Source organism: Malaclemys terrapin, chromosome 6, assembly GCF_027887155.1.
Source record: "Malaclemys terrapin pileata isolate rMalTer1 chromosome 6, rMalTer1.hap1, whole genome shotgun sequence".
In the NCBI taxonomy this organism is placed as follows: Eukaryota; Metazoa; Chordata; order Testudines; family Emydidae; genus Malaclemys; species Malaclemys terrapin.
Genome location: NC_071510.1, coordinates 65,234,422 through 65,257,106, shown reverse-complemented (window position 1 = coordinate 65,257,106; position 22,685 = coordinate 65,234,422). Strand labels below are relative to the sequence as shown.

The window sequence follows — 22,685 nt, the reverse complement described above, 5'->3', positions numbered from 1 at the left end:
TATTAATGTTTGAGTGACGAAGAATGTTCAAGGTGCCTCAGAAAAACAGTCCTTGTTTAGATGATCTTGCAGTCTAAATTGTAACATTTAAGTGAATATTCATCACCTACGTGTTTTAACAACAATTGTTATATTCCAGCATTTTTTTTACATACATGCATGTATATTTTACCAGGTTAATTATCACGCCCGGAATTATCATCTCACTCCATTTACTATTGTCAATATTATGTACAGCATCAATAAGACCCAGGTCAGTATTTTGAGCCCTCTTTAGCTATACATAAAACAAAATTATGTAGATACAGTTGTGGCATATGTATTTATTGAAACAGAAAGCTTCTTCATCTCTAAATATTTTAAGAAGCTAGTTGAGCATTATGAAAATATTTTTCTAAGTTTTATTTTTATTAATTACTAAAAAGAGTTTAATAAAGAACTTCACTTTCTGTAGTTCTTTATTTCACTGTGCTTAATATTTACTGGAAAAAAGCGTGTGTGTGTGTGTGTGTGTGTAAAACACACACACACACACACACACACACACACAGAAAAGAACAGGCCAAGAATTCAGCAGGATTCCAAAAAGTATTAGATATTTATGTGGATAAAAAGAATATTTCAAATTAAATAGTGACTTTTTTAAATTTTGGAAGACTACTGTGCTCTGAATTCCACTATAAAATTCAACATAAATATCCATGTTATTACAATAGAAGGATGGTTTTGTGTCTAAAGTCCAAGACTAGTTAAAAGAAGGGAATGTATTTCTGGGTTTGCAGAGGACAGGCTGGGTGATTTGGGGTAAATCACGTAGCCTTTCTGTACCTCATTTTGCCCAACAGAAATATGAAGATAATGCATACCAAAACTATTGTTGGGAGGCTTAATGTATTAATGCTTGTAAAGCTCTTTCAGGTTATCTGATGGGAAGTGTTATTGATATGAAAAGTATTTAGAGATGATCATTGTTCGGATCAGGGTCTGAATTCCGTTAATTTGGGAACATTCAGATCCAGTGTTCAATTAGGGCCCCTTTCTAGAGTGTTTCTACAATTTTATTAAGTGTGAAATGTATTCTCACCAATTTTCATGTTACTGAATCTAACTGGAAATGTTAAATTATAGGGTCCAAGAGCTCTTTGGAAAGGAATGGGGAGCACTTTCATAGTTCAGGGCATAACCCTTGGAACAGAAGGCATCATCAGTGAATTTACACCTTTGCCAAGGTATCAAATTTTCTTGCTTTCTTTTTTTCTTTTTTTGTTTGTTTGTGATATTTAACAAATTGAACATTAACATTTGTTACTGAATACCATGTAATGTATTAAAAATATGCAGTTATTTAAATGTTTGATTCTGTTATGGTAGCCAGTTATTCCCTAGGTAGTTTCAGTCATTGGATTGATTTAAATCAAGGTGATTTAAATCACCGTGATTTAAATCACCAACTGGAAAGCCTCCTTTTAAATCCTTGATTTTAATCAACTTTTCCATTTATGCGTCAGTTATTTTCTAAAGAAAGGTTAATTCCATTGATTGACATAACCATTAAAACATGTTGATTTTACACGTGATTAATCATACTGTTAAATAGAAGACTAATTGAAATGTATTAAATATTTTTGGATTTTTTTCTACATTTTCAAGTATATTGATTTCTATTACAGCACAGAATACAAAGTGTACAGTGCACACTATTTTTTTACAAATATTTGCACTGTAAAAAGAAATGAAATTGTATTTTTCAGTCACCTCATACAAGTCCTGTAGTGCAATCTCTTTGTCGTGAAAGTATAATTTACAAATACAGATTTTTTTTGTTACACTGTTTTGTTTTTGAGTGCAGTTATGTAAAACTTCAGAGCCTAAAGTCCACTCAGTCCTACTTCTTGTTCAGCCAATCACGAAGACAAACAGGTTTGTTTACATTTATTGGAAATACTGCTGCCTGCTTCTTGTTTACAATGTCACCTGAAAGTGAGAACAGGAATTCGCATGGCACTTTTGTAGCTGGTGTTGCAACATATTTACGTGCCAGATAAGCTAAACATTTGTATGCTCCTTCATTCTTCGGCCACTATTCCAGGGGACGTGCTTCAATGCTGATGATGCTCATTTAAAAAAAAAATGCGATAATTAATTTTTTGACTGAACTCTTTGGGGGAGAATTTTGTCTCCTGTTCTGTTTTACCCACATTCTGCGATATATTTCATGTTATAGCAGTCTCGGATGATGACCCAGCACATGTTCGTTTTAAGAACACTTTCACAGCAGATTTGACAAAACACCAAAGGAAGGTACCAATGTAAGATTTCTAAAGATAGCTACAGCACTCGACCCAAGGTTTAAGAATCTGAAGTGCCATCCAAAATCTGAGATGGACGAGGTGTGGAGCATGCTTTTAGAAGTCTTAAAAGAGCAACACTCTGATGCTGAAACTGCAGAACCCGAATTATCAAAAAAGAAAATCAACCTTCTGCTGGTGGCATCTGACTCAGATGATGAAAATGAACATGCATCGGTCTGCACTGCTTTGGATCGTTATCGAGCAGAACCAGGCATCAGCATGGACGCATGTCCTCTTGAATAGTGGAATAGACAAACTTATTTGTCTGGGCGATTGGCTGAAGGTAGGACTGAGTGGACTTGTAGGCGCTAAAGTTTTACATTTTTATTTTTGAATGCAGTTTTTTTTTTTTTTTACACAGTTCTACATTTGTAAGTTCAACTTTCATAATAAAGTGATTGCACTACAATACTTATATTAGGTGAATTGAAAAATACCATGTCTTATTTTACAGTGCAAATATTTGTAATCAAAAATAAATATAAAGTGAGCACTGTACACTTTGTATTCTGTGTTGTAATAGAAATCAATATATTTGAAAATGTAGAAAACATTCAAAAATATTTAAATAAATGGTATTGTATTATTGTTTAATCACCCAATTAATCGCTTGATGGCCCTAATTTTTAGTAAACAAAACAACCTTAAATGTTTTAGATACATAAAACTTATCTTATCAAACATGTTTCACGCTTACAACTAAATGATTTATTAAACAGAGGGATTAACTTTAGTCAGTGAATTAAGCTGATTATTTCAGGTCAGCCTGGGAAAATTTTCAAATATGCCTATGTGAAAGTGACTAGAACTTAAGTTCCTATTCTTCTAAGTCTCTGGAAAATGAGGCACTCTCTCAAGTTACTTAGGCTGACCTATTGTTCCATATTTATGAAGCTGACCTCAGAAGTTAGATGCCCCCCCACGCCCAATTCTTTCTTTATATAGAAAAGCAGCCTTCAACTCAAAGTTTTTGATAGCGACTTATGGATTCAGCATATTTTTTTTTATTTCAGTGTTTTATGTGATTATAAGTAGTTTAGGCCTTAGCATATTTGTATTAAATTAAGATTTCATTTGAAATGGGTTTATTTTTAAAAATTGTTATAAGTAAAAAAAAATTTAATTTGCTTTAAGTCATTGTGAGGGAGCAGAGAAACTGCCACCTGGCACAGCAAGGGTTAAAGAAAATGTGTGGGTTCATCTAGCTCTGCCCCATTATACCTGCAGCCACTACCTGGCCTAGAGGGGGAGAAAAGAAGGGAACCTGGCTCAGTTTAGGGGCTGACTGGCCAAGAGGCAGGAGCTCTCTGCTTGCTTGCCTGAAGGCACAGATCGGTCAATGCAGCCACTAGAGACAAATAAGCCTTCCCCTGCCAAGGGGAGCCTGCAGGTACGCCCCAACTGCGGGGTAACTGGCCCAGCAGGGCCCACAGCCAAACTACAAAAGGACTTTCATAGGAAGCAGCCCAGTAAAACAGGTCCTGAATCACCACCACCCCACCCCGCCCAGGAGAAAGATCCAGTTACCCTGTTTAGGGGTTCAGCATCGCAGGACCCTGGGCCAGGACTTGGTGGAGAGGGAGGAGTCAGGTCCCTCTACAGTCCTCTTCCCCCCCCCCCCCCAACCCAACGATCCAGCCACTAGATTTCCGGGCCACTGAAGTCCCTATCACAATCATCAATATTTATTCATTTTGGTTTCAGTACAGTATGCTGTTTCTTCAGTTCACATCACTGTGAATTGCTAAACAACCAGTAGGGCCACTGGACAATCAAGGCACTAAAGGAGCACTCAAGGATGATAAGACCATTGGGGAGAAACTAAATGAATTCTTTGCATCGGTTTTCATGGCTGGGGATGTGAGGGAGATTCCCAAACCTGAGACATTCTTTTTAGGAGACAGATCTGAGGAACTGTCCCAGATTGAGGTATCATTAGAGGAGATTTTAGAACAAACTGATAACTAAACAGGAATAAGTCACCAGAACCAGGTGGTATTCATTCAAGAGTTCTGAAGGATCTCAAATGTGAAATTGCAGAACTACTAACTGTTGTCTGTAACCTATCATTTAAATCAGCTTCTGTACCAGATGACTGGAGGATAGCTAATGTGACGTCAATTTTTAAAAAGGGCTCCAGAGTGATCCCGGCAATTACAGGCCTGTAAGCCAGACTTCAGTACCGGGAAAACTGGTTGAAACTATAATAAAGAACAATATTGTCAGATATATAGATGAGCATAATTTGAAGAAGAATCAACATGGTTTTAGTAAAGGGAAATCATCCCTCACCAATCTACTAGTATTCTTTGAGGGGGTCAACAAGCATGTGGAACAAGGGGATCCAGTGGATATAGTGTACTTAGATTTTCAGAAAGCCTTTGACAAGGTCCCTCACCAAAGGCTCTTATGCAAAGTAAGCTGCCATGGGATAAGAGGGAAGGTGCTCCCATGGATTGGTAACTGGTTAAAAGACAGGAAACAAAGAGTAGGAATAAATGGTCAGTTTTCAGAATGGAGAGAGGTAAATAATGGTGTCCCCCAGGGTTCTGTTCTGAGTGCTATTCAGCATATTCATAAATGATCTGGGAAAAGGGGTAAACAGTGAGGTGGCAAAATTTGAAGATGATACAAAATTACTAAAGATAGTTAAGACCCAGGCAAACTGTGAAGAGCTACAAAAGGATCTCCCAAAACTGGGTGACTGGGCAACAAAATGGCAGATGAAATTTAATGTTGATAAATGCAAAGTAATGCACATTGTAAAGCATAATCCCAACTATACATATAAAATGATGAGGTCTAAATTAGCTGTTACCACTCAAGAAAAAGATCTTGGAGTCATTGTGGATAGTTCTCTGAAAACATCCACTCAATGTGCAGCGGCAGTCAAAAAGCGAACAATGCTGGGAATAATTAAGAAAGGGATAGATAATAGGACAGAAAATATTGTGTTGCCTCTGTATAAATCCATGGTACTCCCACATCTTAAATACTGTGTGCAGATGTGGTCGCCCCATCTCAAAAAAGATATATTGGAATTGGAAAAGGTTCAGAAAAGGGCAACAAAAATTATTAGGGATATGGAACGACTTCCATATGAGGAGAGATTAATAAGACTGGGACTTTTCAGCTTGGAAAAGAGACAGCTAAGGGGAGATATGATAGAGATCTATAAAACCATGGTTGTTGTTGAGAAAGAAAGTAGATAAGGAAGTGTTGTTTACTACTTCTCATAACACAAGAACTAGGCGTCACCAAATGAAATTACAAGGCAGAAGGTTTAAAACAAATTGAAGGAAGTATTTCTTCACACAACGCACAGTCAACCTGTGGAACTCCTTGCCAGAGGATGTAGTGAAGGCCAAGACTACAACAGGATTCAAAAAAGAACTAGATAAATTCATGGAGGATAGGTCCATCAATGGCTATTAGCCAGGATGGGCAGGAATGGTGTCCCTAGCCTCTGTTAGCCAGAAGCTGGGAATGAGCCACAGGGGATGGATTACTTGATGATTACCTGTTCTGTTCATTCTCTCTGGGGCACCTGACACTGGCCACTGTAAGAAGACAGGATACTGGGCTATATGGCCCTTTGGTCTGACCCAGTAGGGCTGTTCTTCTATAAGAAACTGTTTTTAAGAACTCATGTATATTTGGTGAATCTAATAGTTTGAGGATGAGAACAAGATAGTTTTCAGTGCAGTGTCACTAACTAATAAAGATTTACAGATGTAATTACTTGGGCTCTTCCTGTAAATTTCCTTTTTTAAAACTGTTTTTAAAAGTGAGGTACTTGCAAATAAAGCATATCCAAAATAAAAAGCCTGATCAGACTGTATTAAGCTACAGTGGAAAAAATAATTTGGTTGATAGGTGGGCATTAAAATCTGGTCAAATATTTCACTGCCTCTAGTAAGAAACCCTTGTCTAAAGTAAAGTTTAACCCTTGTCTAAAGTTAAACCCTTCACCTAAAGCACTCTCCCGGTGTCTCCAACCATCATGACTGGGATCCCTCTTTCATCCTCGGTGAAGAACAAAAAAGTGTCTTTTTGCCTTCTCCTTATATTCCCAAAGTTCATTGTTTTGTCCCCAGAATCAGGATGACCCTCGTGGTTTATTCCTTGGCGTGCTAGTTCCATTTTGCTTTCACGTCCTCATGTTGACATCATACGTAAATTGAGTTGGCTTACAATGCCTATTTTATATGTGAACTGAGGCAGGCAGGTGAGCATACAACCTTTGGTCAAAACCTGCTTGACAACCTTGCTTTGATTCAGACTTCAAAGCATACCTTCCAGTATTCATACACAATTCCTTAAATATTATCCATACATATACCTCACAATGATTGAGGACCAATATGACATAAGCTTTTATTAGAGACCTCATTTGAGCCTCTTTGGATAAATACTATGAAAGCAGTCTGTTGGGTATAGTGATTTGGTCAGGCCTCTCAGGAGTTCGTTACCAAATAGTGAATTCTTTGCCTGTTGGCACTGAGGAGTTTTTAGAGTCACAGTGATGTCATGAGGAAAGAAGGTGGAATGATGAAACAGTAAGAGAATAGTAAGTAGGGAAGGGCAAAGTTGTAAAGGGCTCTGAAAGTGAGGGAAGAAGCTAGAACCTGATGCAGTGGAAGTGGAGAGCCAGTGGAAGGATACAGAAAAGGAGACGAACTGGTCAGAACAATGAGCAAAGAAAACTATCTTACCTGCTGTTTGAACTGATTAGAGGGGATAAGATGGGTGTAAGGTCACCCAGAGAGGAAGAGTTTGCAGTACTTAAGGTGAAGATGAGTCGCTAGATGAGCGTTCTTACTTTGTGGACAGAAATAAAAGATGCAGATGAGTGATCCATTCTTCCAGTCTGCTTAATAGAGAAATGACAGCAAGTTCTTCTAGTGTGCAGGTAGAACTTCCTCTTGCATATTGTTCATAGTTCATGAATGTGTGATCTCACTGGTCTCTTTATTCCTGTGGAGTAGGTTGTTGGAATATACACTTCCACCAGTTCCCTTAACACAGAGACACCGGTAAAAGGGAAAAAGCATATCGTCAATGTGTATCAAGGCAGAAGACTTGTTCACACAGATTCAGCATCCAGATCTAAATTGATGCATAAAGCCTAGCTCTTCAGGGGAAAGTTAAAGTTACTGGAGCATGCAGGAAAAGTGATTATGCCCTTGTAAAATCAAGAAGGACAGATACTTGAAAGGTCTATTAGAGAGTTTGGGGAAATGTAGCTTTTTGAAACAGTAGGCAAGGGAATCCAAGAGTATTTATTTTTGGTTCCCATCAATCTCATTTTAGAGTTTCTTCAGGCTAACTTAAATAACAACATATAGCATGCTTCAGGTGCAAGCCTTGATGTTAAGAGCCCTCAGCGATTGACGTTGGCTAGATAGGATCTCATCTTGATCTTGATTTTGGGTAACTCAGAATAGTCTCACGGGTTTTTTTTTTCATTCTTGATTTAAGTGGGATTGGGTGGGTCATAGATTCCTAAGGCTGGAAGGTGCCTAATCATCTTATGATCATCTGGTCTGACTTTGTGCCTAATATCTGCTATTGAATTTCACATAGTTTCTGCACCATGCCTGTAACTTCTAGTTGAGCTAGATTTTAAGAAATCGTCATGTAAAAACTTCAAGTGATGGGAAATACACCACATCTCTGTTTAAATTATTTTAATGGTTAATTATCTAACTGTTAAAAGCATGCACTTTATTGACAGTTTCTGAATGTCTAGTTTCAGTTTCCAGATGTTTAATCCTGTTATGACTTTGTCTGCTAGACTGAAACACAAGTTGAGTTCTCTTCAATACTGTAATTTGAATCGAGTGGATTGATTCAAATCACAAGTGGAAAGCCTCATTTTAAATCATTGACTTTAATCGACTTACCTTTTGTACTTAGTTATTTTCTAAAGAGACATGCATTCTCGTTGGTTAATATAGCCATTAAAACATGTTGATTTACAGCTAAATTGAGCCTTTATACTGGATTTGGTACATAATTTTTGCTACCTAGAACGATACACTATAACTATACAAATGTTTTTAAGCAATTAGATAGTTTAATATTTTCAGATTCTTATTAATTAGTACATTTTTAATATGTTAGCAAGTGGTGAGTGATATATGTTATGCTTATAAGAAGCGCACGGGATCTTTTTCAGGGAAAAAGGCAATATGCCACATTTATTGAGAATACAGCAGTTAGCATATGCTTTTCAGTTACACATACACACCAGGCATACAGTCCTCCCAGTTAATCTTTATAGTTACCAGTACAGAGTCTGGATCAATCTAGTGGCCAGAAAGATTGGTCTCTGTTGAAGTCTATGGATTTTTCTGTGTTAGTTTGTGACCAGTTACTCCTTAATTGGTGTTCTCTTTTGATGTTAACATTCCAAAACACCTCCAAGAGGGTCATCCTGTCCTGGTTTTGATTTAATCAATTGTTTTGTCTTTAGGGGTGCCAGCCTCCACCTCAGGGTCCTTAATCTGCCCTTCCTTTAATTATGGATGTGCATTGATGGGTCTCTGGTGTCGTTAAGTCTCTTTACTTCTTGTTCCTTGACCATCTGGCTATAACAATGGCCTTCACACCTTATTTTTTTCTGATGCATGTATTTCTCATTCACCCACAGTTTTTTTACAGAGACCTTTAAAGGTATACAGCCGTTTTTATGTTGAGCATGAAAGGCGTTGTAAATTAAACCTTACTAAACCTTGTAATCAAAACAATTCACATTGTGGCCCAGGGCTTCAACATTCCTCTAATCACCTTAACATCGACACAATGCAAGATCCTGTCTCTTATTTACTAAACCTTAAAACAAAGAAATGTACACACCTCTACCCTGATATAACACTGTCCTTGGGAGCCAAAAAATCTTGCCGCATTATAGGTGAAACTTCGTTATATCGAATTTGCTTTGATCCGCTGGAGTGCGCAGCTCCGTCCCCCCAGAGCGCTGCTTTACCGCGTTATATCCGAATTCGTGTTATATCGGGTTGTGTTATATCTGGGTAGAGGTGTATTTAACTAGAGTGCCTAATTTATAATACATATAGGAAACCATAGTAGACATTGTAACTTTTTCTAAAACAAAAGGATGACCATAATCAGTCATAAGGATTGTTCTGGTCTGTCCCTGCCTTAACACCAGTACAGACGCTGGCAGTCTGCCAGATTCTACCAGTGTCCCAGAGGGTCATTCCTTTCTGCTATTCAAAAAGGGTGGCTGGCAGGATGATCAAATCATATATTAATTCTGATAATACAAATCTAAAATCCTGCTCCTACATATATGGCTTATTTACTAGATAATCAATGTTTTGTTCATGGTTTATGTCAAACTATTAGGATGGTAACTGGAATTTAAACACACACAACATCATGTAAAATGTATTTTTTATTAAACAAAACAACCTTAAATGTTTTGGATACATAAACTTTTCTGAGCAATATATGTTTCACATTTACAACTAAATTATAAGTAGTTTAGGTCTTACCATATTTGGTATTAAATTCAGTTTTCATTTTAAACAGGTTTATTTTTTTAAAATAAATCTGTTATTTAAATTATAACAATCAAAAATATTTAAAAAAAAAAATTTATCCACCCTAATTTGAATGAACCCAGTTTACGAAGCTGTCCAGATCACGTGATATAATTGACCTGTCCTTATTTACCACTCCACCAATCTTTGTGTCATCTGTAAACTTTACCAGCAATGAGACTCAGAGAGCTAGTAGTGAATTGGAGTCTCTTGCCAGTAGGAAACCATTTCTGATACATTGGTCTTAATCCAATTCCCAATGTCATCACAAAAAATACCCCATAATTGGCACTTGTGTTGAGGGTCTCGGCAGAGAAGCTAAGGACTCAATGGACATGAAAACTGAACTTACTCCCTAGAAGTGGTCTCTCCTTGTTAAAGTTAAGACACGTTGACGTGGTGGGGCCAACTTCCACTTTATGGAGCATGGCTCTTATAGCAGAATGCCAGCTCTTCTGTAGTTAAGGTTAAGACTATCTTTCTGTTTTGCTCTTGTCTGTTCTAAATGCTCTAAAATCTGTACAGTTAATCATATTGTCTTAAAATTTGGTGTACTCCATGGTGATGCAGGGTATGGTCAGCAATCCAAATTTGGGGCCATTTGACCAAGGGGTTCCTGAGATGCAGCCCCCGGAGGCGGGGGAACTGCTTTTTATAAAGTTGACACGTTCCTGACAACATTTTTTTTTGCTCACTGATGTAGATCAAACCGGGTCTCATGTCATTGCGCCAAGGCCTCAAATGCCCAAGGGTTACTTCTAGAGAGTGCATGTCACCACCAGCCCTTTGAGGGAAATAAAACATTATTTAAAAAAGTTTGCTTCTCCAGTTAGGCATGCTAAGGCTCAACACTGAACACGAGCAGAGAGAAACGCTATCTGCAAAACTAACTCTACATCAGAGGCCCCTGCTGGTTCTGAGGATATGTTACAGTAATCAAATCTGAGAACCACCCCACGTCCTAAATCCAACACTGCAGAAGTCTGAAGTAAAAAACAAAGCAAGCAAGTTGCTCCAGTCTGCATCAGTCAAAGGGGGATTTTTATTTTGGTGAAGGTACTACAGCTATTTTTCAAAAAGTAAATAAACTACACAAGCAATTGCTTGCTAGAGAGGAAGGTGATTTTGGGGTGGAAGAGTAGGAATAAATAGAGGGAAGGGATCATAGATTCCAAGTCCAAAAGGAACCATTGTGATCATCTATTCTGACCTCCTATATAAGAGGCTAGAGAGCTTCCCCAAAATAATTCCTAGAACACGTTTTTTAGAAAAACATCCAATCTTGATTTTAAAATTCTCAGTAATGGAGAGTCCACCTGGACCTTTGGAAAACTGTTCCAGTGGTTAATTACCCTCACTTAAAAATGTGTGTCTTATTTCCAGTGTAAGGGCTTATCTATACTTGAAATGCTCTACTGCTGCAGATGTACCACTGTAGTACTTCAGTGTGGACACTACCTACACTGATGGGAGAGGTTCTTCTGTCGACATAGGTAATTCACCTCCCCAACAGGAGGTAGTGAGGTCAACAGAAGAATTCTTCAGTTGACCTAGGGGTCAGGTCAGCTTAGCTGTGCCACTCAGAGGTGTGAATTCTTCACAGCCCTGAGCAACATAGTTACGCTGATTTAGGCTTGGTCTACACAATAGAGTTAAGTCAACACAAGGCATCTTGTGTCAACCTAACTTTGGAAATGTCTTCGCTTAAATTTGGGTCCCCCCAATGTACATGCCTCTTTATGCCAACTTCATAATACCACCTCTCTGAAAGGTGTAGAGACACAGTCAATGTAATTAGGTCAATGCAGTGTCAGTGTAGACACTGTATTGCTTACGTCGACTGTTACTGGCTTTCAGGAGCTGTCCCACAATGTCCCACACAGACAGGACAATTGATACAAGCGCTCTTAGTAAGGAAGTGCACTGCTGACACAAAGAGCAAAGCATAGACATGCCCAAGCAATGTGATTATTGTGGCGGCTGTATTGCTGACGTAAGTTAGATCGACTTAATTTTGTACTGTAGACCGGGTCTTTATCTGTCTAGCTTCAATTTCCAGCCATTGGATCATGTTACACCTTTCTCTGCAATACTGAAGAGCCCATTGTCAAATATTTGTTCTCCTTATAGGTACTTATGGACCAATCACCACCACTTATCCTTCTCTTTGTTAAGATAAATAGATTGAGCTTCTTGAATCTGACACTTTAAGGCATGTTTTCTAATCCTTTAATCCAGTGTTTCTTAAACTGTGGGGTCCCAACTCAAAAGGGGTGGGGGTCAAGACTATTATAGGGGAATCAGAAGAACGGCGACTACTGGCCAGGTGCCCAGCTCTGAAGGTAGCGCCACTACCAGCAACAGTGCAAAAGTAAGAATGGCGTGATATGGGGAGCGTTGTCACTTTTTGAGGGTGGTTGTCACAGCCTGAAATATTTTCAAAGGGAGTCCCAGCAAAAAAAGTTTGAGAACCCCTGAATCATTCTTCTGAGCTATGTCTCCCAAGTTTATCAACATCCTTCTTGAATTGTGGACACCAGAACTGGACACTCTATTCCATCAGCGGTTGCACCTGTGCCAAATACAGAGGTAAAGTAACTTCTCTACTCCTACTCAAGATTCCCCTATTTACACATTCAATTATCGCATTAGCCATTTTGGCCTTATTGTCACACTAGGAGCTCGTGCTCAGCTCATTATCTACCATGATCCCCAGATCTTTTTCTGAGTCACTGCTTCCCAGGGTTGAGTCCCCCATCCCTTCAGTATGGCTTACATTCTTTAGTCCTAGATGTCTACGTTTACATTTAGCCATATCAAAACATGTATTGTTTGCTTGTGCCCAGCCTACCAAACAATCCAGATTGCTCTGTCAGTTTCCTGTCTTTGTAATTTACCACTCCCCTTATACACTGCACATTTTATCAGTGATCATTTTGTTTTCTCCCAGATGATTAATATAAATGTTAACTAGCATAAGGGCAAGAACTTATCCCAATGGGACCTACTAAAAACATACACACTTGATGATTCCCAGTTTACAATTACATCTTGACTTATCAGTTAGCCAGCTTTTAATCCATTTAATGTGTGCCATGTTAATTTTATATTATTCTAGTTTTTTAATCAAAATGTTGTGTAGTACCAAGTCAAACGCCTAATAGACCTCTGTAACATCAACACTATTACCTTTATCAACCAAACTTGTAATCTCATCAGAAAAATACATCCGGTTAGTTTGACAGGTTCTATGTCCAGTAAACCCATGTTGATTGGCATTAATTATATTATCCTCCTTTAATTTTTTATTAATTATGTCCTGTATCAGCTGCTCCACTACCTTGCCTAGGATTGATGTCAGGCTGACTGGCCTAGAATTATCTGTCATCCCATTTACCCTTTTTAAATATTGGCACAACATTAGCTTTCTTCCGCTCTTCTGGATCTTTGGTGGTGTTCCAAGACATATTGAAAATCAACATTAATGGTCCAGTAAGTTCCTCAGCCAGTTCTTCTAAAAGTCTTGTATACAAGCTGTCTGGATTTAAAATCTATGGCTTTTAAAAAGGGTTGGGAGATGATGTGATGGGGAGGGGATCTGGACTAGGGGGAGTGAGAGGGGAGGGAAACTAGGAAGGGGGACATAGGGGTGAGGGGGAGAAGAATAGGGGCAGGAGCACCTGTCAGCTGCATATTCCCATTCCTTGTATGTGCCATGATCCAGGATCCTCGCTGATCTACAGAGGTCTGACCCTTCTTGCCTGCCTACCCCCTTCCATGTGAGACAGGTTCTGGAGGGGGGTTTTTCTGGGGGATCTGAGCTCCTCTACTTACCTTTGTGAGTTTGAATTTGGGGGTCCCTGCCACTCATGGTGTCTGAGCCCCATTCCCTGCTCCCATGTGTGTGTCAGGATATAGCAGGTCCTATCAATCTTTGGGGGTGTGACCCCTTCCCTGCCCACCCTCGAGCCAGGTTCTGGAGGGTGCTTGCCTTTCTAGTGGTGTCTGAACTCCAAGTCCTAGTCCCTTGTATAAAATCATGATTGGTGTGGAGAAAGTACATAAGGAAGTGTTATTTACTCCTCCTCCTAACACAAGAACTAGGAGTCACCAAATGAAATTAATAGGCAGCAGGTTTAAAAAAACCAAAAGTAAGTATTTCTTCACACAATGCACAGTTAACTGGTGGAACTCTTTGCCAGAGGATATTGTGAAGGCCAAGACTATAATAGGGTTCAAAAAGAACTAGATAAATTCACGGGGGATAGCGCCATCAATGGCGATTAGCCAAGATGGACAGGAACTGTGTCCCTAGACTCTGTTTACGAGAAGCATGTGATCTGGGGATCTCTGCCCACCTAGGGATGTTTGACTTTGCTCACTGCACTCTGTATGTGTGCTGGGATCTCGGGGGCCCTGGCATTCTGTGGGGTCTGACCCTCCGCCCCCTCATGTGAGCCAGATTTCTAGGGCACTCGCCTTTCTGGGGGTGTCTGAGATCCTCTTCTCACTGAGTTGTGAGCAAAGATATGGGGAATTTCTGACCTTCTCAATAGGGAGCTTAGAACAGGTGTCCTCAGAGTACGAGGCTTAGGCTACACTAGGAACTTGCATCAGAATTGCCACATCTCTCAGGGTATGAAAAATCCACACCTCTGAGAGGCGTAGCTATACTGACTTAACCCCCAGTGTAGACAGTGCTAGGTCGACAGTAGAATTCTAGACCTAGCTACCAATTCTCAAGAAGATCGATTACCTGCCCCGATGGGAGAAATCCTGCCGTTTGCGAAGGTAGTGTTTTAAGTGTAGACATGCACAGAGCAGCACGCATGCTGCTGAGAATGGGTATGCTTGACAAAAATCTTAGAGCTATTGTTTCAAGCTCTATTTATCTCCACTGGATATATTCTCTTTCAGGTCAGAGCATCTCATTGAGATAAATGGGTCAAAATAACCCAATGTAATCATGCCAGTTTCAATTATTTTGGAATTTATTCCAAAATACCTGTCAGCAAGTATGTCTGTAACAATACAGACAACAAAAAAGATTTAGGAAACGTTTTTTTGACAAATAAATTCTTTAGTAGGCATATTAATACAGAAGTTTAAGTAGTAATTCATTTAAACTGCAATACAGAAATGTACCCCACTCCTCAGAAGCAGTGCAAAGGCTTGGGAGAATCGGAGATAATGGAGGAGCTGAGGGAGAGGGAAGTAATTGCTGGGAAGAGCCTGGGAGTGAACCTGAAGGGTTGTTGGGTGTGGATGAGAAAAGTATGGAACATATTTGGGGAGGAGGGGCTTGTTACGGAGCTGAGGATCCTCCCCCATGCAGACCCTGGCTGACCCCTAGCCTCTCCCAATCAGTCAGGCACATCTGCCCCTGTCCCCATACGTCCCTGCACCTCCACCCCCATTCTCATGCATCCCCAGCTTGAGTCTGTCCCCCCTGCTAGCCCTTCTGAACTCCAATCTAGGTGAACCCCCCAGAAACCCCATGTACCCCACTCTGTCAGTTCTCCTCCCTTAGCCCCGCAGGCAGGGCGCTGTGAGGAACACAGCCTCTGTTCTCGCCCTATCGGCTGCTGATTTCTAGGGCCAGTGAGCAGTGAGCCTGCTGCCTCTGTTCTGGCACCATAGCAGCCCCTGGTGAGCAAAAGATGTAACTGCAGAACCTCTCTGCAGAGAAAAATAAAATCTGCAGGCAGAGCCGTCCCTAGGGGGAGTGTGGGGCCCGGGACAAATCAGTCTCCGTGCTAGTCTCTTCACCATCTGCCCAGCGTGTCCACCCGCCTGGCTTCCTCACCCCCCACCCGTCTGCCCGCTGCTCTCTTCCTTGCCATCTGCTCGCCGCTCGCCTCCCCGCTAGTCTCCTTGCTGTCTGCCCGGTGCACCTCCCCGGCCACCTGCCCACTTCCTCACCCCCCTCCCACCTGCCGCACGCCTCCCCGTTTGCCTCCTCACGCTGCTCGCCCTCCTGCCTCACCTCTCTGCCCACCTCACCTGAATATCGTGATAAATGGCATCCTGATCGTACATCGGTCAGGACGTGGGACAAAGGGCTAAATATCGTGACAGTCCCAATTTTATCAAAGCATGGAGCCCCCCAAAGTACAGGGCCTGGGGCAGTCACCCTGATTCGCCCTACCCAAGCGGCGGCTCTGTCTGCAGGACACATGAATTCTGCACCTGCACAGTGGTGTGCAGCTGACACATTGGACAGTCCAGATCGCCCATTCTTTACAGTTGCACACTTCTTCCCGGGTGATGCCAATGCATTTTATATATTGTTACTGTCTTCTGCCAGTTCTTCCTTGGCCTTCCTTGCTTTCTCTTTCCTATTTCGGGTTCCCAGTTCAATGCTTGCTTAGCATGTCTCCCACCTGGTATACATTTCCCAACCACCTTTTAGTCTTTCTTTGGTGATATTTCCTAGCATGTCTTGCTAGTCAGCTTGCTTACTTGTGCATTTGTTGTTTTATTTTTCCGCAAAATGTGTAGAATCTTCCTCAGCCATCTGGTAATGGGCAGTTTCCACTCTCTTTGTTAGCCACTCTTGTCAGCCAAATCTCTGCTCCGTACAGTATCATGTTCAATACAGTAACATGGTCTAATTTCTTAGATTAGAGTTGCTGTCACACTGCTGAGTGTGATTCTTTGACAAGAATGAAGCTGAATGTAATTTAAAGCCTATTATTTTCCAGCAGCAAAAATACAAATTCACAGTCCAGTATGTCTGACATATCAGATTGGACCCTCTTTAACCTTAAGTAATTTTGAGATTGCAAATTTACTACTGTGTGGTGCCATCCCTAATCAATGTTGTGATATATTATCAGTTTAATAGACTATAGTTGATATTAACTAGCCATGTTTTGAAGTATGCATCTAAAATATTCTACTTTTAGAAGTTGTCAGGTTTTGCATGGAAAAGCAGGAAGTAGTTAAAATGGGTCCAAATCTGAATAATTTATGTTTCTTAGCATTTGTGGAATTACTATACAGCTGCAGGCCTGAGACCTTGTCTGTTAGATAGTTGAAATGTCTGAAGTAAGCTAGTAAAGTGTATGAGAATATAATAGCATTCTAGGAGAAGAATGAAAACTAGACCGATGTAACCTCAAGGAATACATTTCAAATGTTAGCTAGCCAATTTTCAGTAATTCTAGGATAGTAAAAGAAGACTGGTGTCTAAAAAATCGCTGTTCACTTAGGAATAGAGAAACAAAACCAAATTTGCTTCAGAATGTTGCAATTTTCCAAACAGCAATGATTGTGTAACAATTTAGTATATATTGAGCTACAAACAGATAAATGCACGTCACTTATTTTCCTGTTAGAATGTCTAACAGTCCTAACAAATCAAAATATCTAATTAAAAAAAATATAATTTATACAAGCTAAGCATGATCTTTTCATTAGCTGTTGTGAAGGACATGCATAGACCCTAATTATCAAACTGATGTTTTAAAATACTGTTAGAGTGGTGAAATAAATGCTTGGGGTTTTCTGTCCTTGCATTTTACAGGTAAATTCTGCTTTAACTTTTAGGGAACTTTCACATAAATGGAGCCTCAGACAAATAGGAGGACACCTTCTACTGAAAAGGTAAGTGTGGCTCTTGCTAAAAACTGAGAATACTCTTATGATAAGATGTGTATATATAAACATATGTTCTTAAGATAGAAGACCAAAGAATGCCACTACAGAGCCAGCAAGCATGTGGTTGCCAAAAGTTTCAGTGGTGTAATAAGATCACCAATGATGTACATAAACTGAATATTCAGCTAAACTACCTTAAGGACCTAGATAGAGATCAATCCAGGTGGCATTCAGTCTGCAAGGAAGCTGTGTCCCTTTGAAATTTGCCAGGATGATGATAGTTTTGTGGATTTTGAAAAGGTGCTCTTAGCTGCAAGTGAGAAATTCAGATTGTGTATGGATGGTCCCAAATAAGCAGTGTAAGGCTACATCTTCACTGCACACCACTGGCAGTGGCATGTAGGGTGTGTGTAGCTACATGCAACATTAAAAAGCAGTCTGCATCCATACTGCTGAGTATTGCTATGTGCCAGTGAAAAGCTCTGATGTGGGGAGCTGCTGGAGCTTGTCCCTGCTGCCAGAGTCTTTCACTACGGTGGAAGCAGCAGGACAGGGAGGCACTGCTTGGTTGAGTAGGGTATATACCCAGATACATATCCACAGGGTTCAGGCATGTCCTTACTCTACTCACACAAGCAGTGCCTCACCTTATACAATACTATGTATAACTGTTGGGGAGGGGGGCATATAGTGTATGTACTATACATGCCACCGAGAGTTATGTGCAGTGTAGGTGTACTGTAAGAAAAACACACCGAACATTGTAGGAATTTAATTATTCCATTTTAAAGTTCCTAATCTGATCTGTGGCTTATGGTTATTTGTGGCCCTTCAAAAATACAATTTCATAATTACCTTAATTATAGAATAAAATCTATTTTAGTCTCTAATCCTGCAAGTTGTTCTGTGTGCTCAGTTGTGTTCACCTACATAGAGCCTCACTGATTTAAGGGATCAGAGCCCTAGTGATTCAATTTCGATTTCTGTACAACTTGTTAACTTCTGAATTGGCCACCTAAGGCTAAAATTTTATATTATCAAGAACTTGATTACTTGCAGAACTTCTAACTGAACTTTATTTTGACCTGCTGAAAATTGATGTAGAAATTCAACTATAGTTTAGTATCAGATAACTAGTTTCCCTTGGGCATGGCTTCATAATTGTATAAATATGAGGATTTCAATGACTCAATGTATCCTATGTCTGAGAATATTGATATTTTAGTAATATAATTCATAAACAAAATATTAACCTTTTTATTAATTCCTGCAGCCTAACCTATGTGGTAGCAATGCCTTTTTATTCAGCAAGCCTGGTTGAAACTGTGCAGGTAATTTACCATCTATATGTCTATTACATATAAAAAGATATGCTGTTCTTCTGTTTACAGATAAGAATTTATATAGAGAACTCAATATTTGACTCTTTGCTCAGTGGATTTTGATTTACATTACTAGGAGTTTCTGTACAGTGCTATTGAAGTTTTGGTTTTCCTTTTTAGCTCTATTTACCTTTTTCTAATCACTAGTCATATATTTAGTTTAAAAAAATTAAACACTCAGCTTCATTCATTGACGCACTATACAAAGTACTTACCAAGATGTGGGGTATTGACCTACATATCATTAATAGATCTCTGCGAGTTCAATCTACCTTCTTAACCTAGTATTTACCAAAAATAAGTACATTTAAAAAAAATCCCTCTAACAAGTGAGACTTACTGTCTCAGAGAAGAAGATAGGAATCCAATCTGATTACTAATTATGCTTCTTGAAATGCTAATAACCTTTACTCTATATCAAGGGGCAGTCTCTCTCTGCAGTGCCCACTCCCAGAAGACACCGGTGAGGCCAAGATCAGGCAACAAAACCCCCTTCTTAGGGCTGACACAACACAAATTAACACACAGTCTTTTTCCTCACCTCTTAGCTGGGCAGCTCCATCTCTCTGTCTGGGCAGAAGTGTTTCTTCTCTCCTGAGGTCATCTTAGGTTATTCAATGCAGAATGTGAACTCCAGCCTCTTCGGCTGTTTCCCCAACCCTTTTCCCTCTAGAGGTGTAGGGAGTTCCAAGGACCCTTCTCCTAGGCTACTATCTTACCCAATTCCAAGACTGCTCCTCGGAGGCCCTTTTCTTCAAGTTCCTTAAAAAACCTCTCCGGTGGGCCTAGGTGCTAGTAAGCTATAAATAAATAAATACATTACAAATGCAAGTGTGATTTGCCCAGCAAACCCAATTCACAAATTTTAAATTACTCAGCGAACACTTTCCCAGCCACCAGACATCTCTTAAAATACCTGCCCTCAACCAAAATGAATGAGCCTCGCAGTGGACTATGAAGATAAAAATTAGAACAGGCCAAGAGGGGAAGTGTTTTGCAGAGTCAAACTTACAGTAACTCAGTTTTGTGCTTTCTTGATCCATTGGTGCTCTTGGACTCCCAGATGAAAGCAGTGATTTAGGAATATCTTAATCTAGCCCAGGGGCGGGCAAACTTTTTGGCCTGAGGGCCACATCGGGTTTCTGAAATTGTATGGAGGGCCGGTTAGGGGAGGCTGTGTCTCCTTAAACAGCCAGGCGTGGCTCAGCCACCACCCCCTATCCGACCCCCGACCCCCGTTTCTCGCCCCTGACGGTCCCCCCGGGACTCCCGCCCCATTCCCTGACGGTCCCCCAGGGACCCCTGCCCCATCCACTCCTCCCTGTTCCCTGACCACTCATGGAACCCCTGCCTGCCCCCTGCTGCCCAATCCAACCCCCCCTCCTGACTGCTCCCCCCGCCCCTATTCAACTCCCCTGTTCCCCGCTCTCTAACCGCCCCACCCCTATCCACACCCCCACCCCCTGACCACCATCGCAAACTCCTCTGCCCTCTACCAACCCCCCCTGCTCCCTGCCCCCTTACCGCGCTGCCTGGAGCACCAGTGACTGGCGGCGCCACAGCCGCGCCACCCAGAGCACTAGGATAGTCCGTGGTTCTGCAAGAATCCTGCCGCCCAGAACATTGCACTGGTGTCGTGGTGAGCTGAGGCTGCGGGGGAGGGGGAAGAGCAGGGAAGGGCCAGGAGCCAGCCTCCCAGGACAGGAGCTCAGAGGCTGGGCAGAAGGGTCCCGTGGGCTGGATGTGGCCTGTGGGCCGTAGTTTGCCCACCTCTGATCTAGCCTCTAGTTGTCCCATTCAGATATGAACTTCACCATAGTTATTCGTGTCTTTGTCACTCCCAGTCTGGACTATTGTAATGTGTTTTACTTAGATCTGTCCTTGAAGATAGGGCTACCATATGTCCGGATTTCCCCGGACATGTCCGGCTTTTCGGTCTATAAATAGCCGTCCGGGGGGGATTTTTAAAAATCTAAAAATGTCCCGGATTTCCCCCCGGTTGGCTATTTATAGATAGAAAAGCGGTGGCCAAGCGCCACTGGGCACCCAAAGCCCCTTCCCGGCTCCCCCCGTTCCCTGCAGCCTTACCATGCTGTCCGGCCCGCAGCTGTCTTCCCCCTCCTGCCCTCCCCTGAACGCTCCGCCCCCCTGCTCCTCCCCCTCCCCTGCTTCCCGCGAATCAGATCTTCGCGGGAAGTCTGAAAAGAAGCAGGGGCAAGTGGGAGGCAGCAGCAGGTAAGCTGGGGTGGGGGGGCGCAAGGAGGAGAGCTCCGAAGAGGCGCGGCTTTGGCCGAGCGGCGCCCGACCGCCCCAACGGCTCCAGCCCGGCTCGGGCCCCAGCACCCCCAGCTCGGACCCGGCCCGGCTCGGGCCCCAGCACCCCCAGCTCGGACCCGGCCCGGCTCGGGCCCCAGCACCCCTGGCCCGGCTCGGGCCCCAGCAGCGCCGGCCAAGCACCTCCGGCCCGGCCCCAAGCCCCGCAACCCCGGCCAGAGCGCAGCCTGATTCCTGGGCTCTTTAAAGCCGGCTCTGGTCAGGGGACGGGGGGGGAACGGGGGGGGTTGGATGGGTCGGGAGTTTGGGGGGGGCTGTCAGGGGGGCAAGGGTGTCGAGAGGGGTTGGGACAGTCAGGGACAGGGAGCGGGGGGGTAGATGGGTCTGGGGTTCTGGGGGGGCTGTCAGGGGGTGGGGGTGTGGAGAGGGGTCGAGGCAGGCAGGTAGCAGAGGGGGTTGGATGGGTCAGGAGTTCTGGGGGTCCTGTCGGGGGCAGCGAGCAGTTGCATAGGGCATGGGAGTCCCCAGGGGTCTGTCTGGGGGCGGGGGTGTGAATATGGGGTGGGGGTGTGGATAAGGGTCGGGGCAGTCAGGGGACAGGTAGGGTCGTAGGGTGTTCTCAGGAGGGGCCAGTCAGGGAACAAGAAGCAGGGCGGCTTAGATAAGCGGTGAGGTCCTAGGGGGCAGTTAGTGGCAGGGTTCCCAGGAGGGGGCAGTCAGGGGACAAGGAGCGGGGGGAGGTTGGGAGTTCTGAGGGGGGCAATCGGGGTGGGAAGTGGGAGGGAGTGGATGGGGGTGGGGCAGAGGCGGGGCTAGACTGGGGCTCCTCCTCCCCCCCCCCCCCCCCCCAGTGTCCTCTTTTTTGCTTGTGGAAATATGGTAACCCTATTGAAGACCATTTGAAGGCTGTAGCTACTGCCATATACTGCTACTGTCTTATTAGCAGGGCAGGCCATTACAAGCATACAATACCTGACAGCAAGTTCTTGTGCACTGGCTTGGTCCCTTCCTGGTATAAAGGCATAAATGATTCTCTCTAAAGCACATAAAGGCATAGTAGGACATAACTATTTCCAAGACATCAACTCCTCCTGCAGCCACATCGTAGCATTTGTGTTCACCTGGAATGTTCTTGCTTTCTCTGCTTTCCACAACTGAAATCCTGGGGACTGGTGGCAAAACAGTTTGGAGTGGAAGGTCATTGTCTTTGAAACTCTGCCCTACTTACAGTACACCAAAGCCACAGTTTGGCAACATTTGATAATCTTTATAACAATTTTCTTTAAACTTGGTTCGAAATATAAATCACAGTAAGATCAACGTAACCAGCCAAGTGTGAAGTTTTTAGTTTAAAATGTCAAGCACAAAATGTATTATCAGAACTTAGAGAAATTTTTTATGCTTTTATCATTTATATGGCTGCTGGGATTTTTCTCAACTTAAGTTTGTGTCTAAGTTTTAAAATCAGGCATAGAAAATTTCAGTCTAAACAATTTTATAGTTAT

At 42.1% G+C, this 22,685-nt stretch overlaps 1 protein-coding gene across 1 annotated transcript in view; it reads left to right on the top strand.

The window, feature by feature from the left end:
- SLC25A46 (solute carrier family 25 member 46) overlaps positions 1-22,685 on the top strand; it is a 40,823-nt gene that overhangs the window by 10,104 nt on the left and 8,034 nt on the right. The window contains exons 4-7 of the mRNA XM_054032614.1: positions 176-253; positions 1,129-1,229; positions 17,474-17,530; positions 18,798-18,855. Of these exons, the coding sequence (XP_053888589.1) occupies positions 176-253; positions 1,129-1,229; positions 17,474-17,530; positions 18,798-18,855 (294 nt within the window). The remainder of the gene's footprint in view (positions 1-175; positions 254-1,128; positions 1,230-17,473; positions 17,531-18,797; positions 18,856-22,685) is intronic.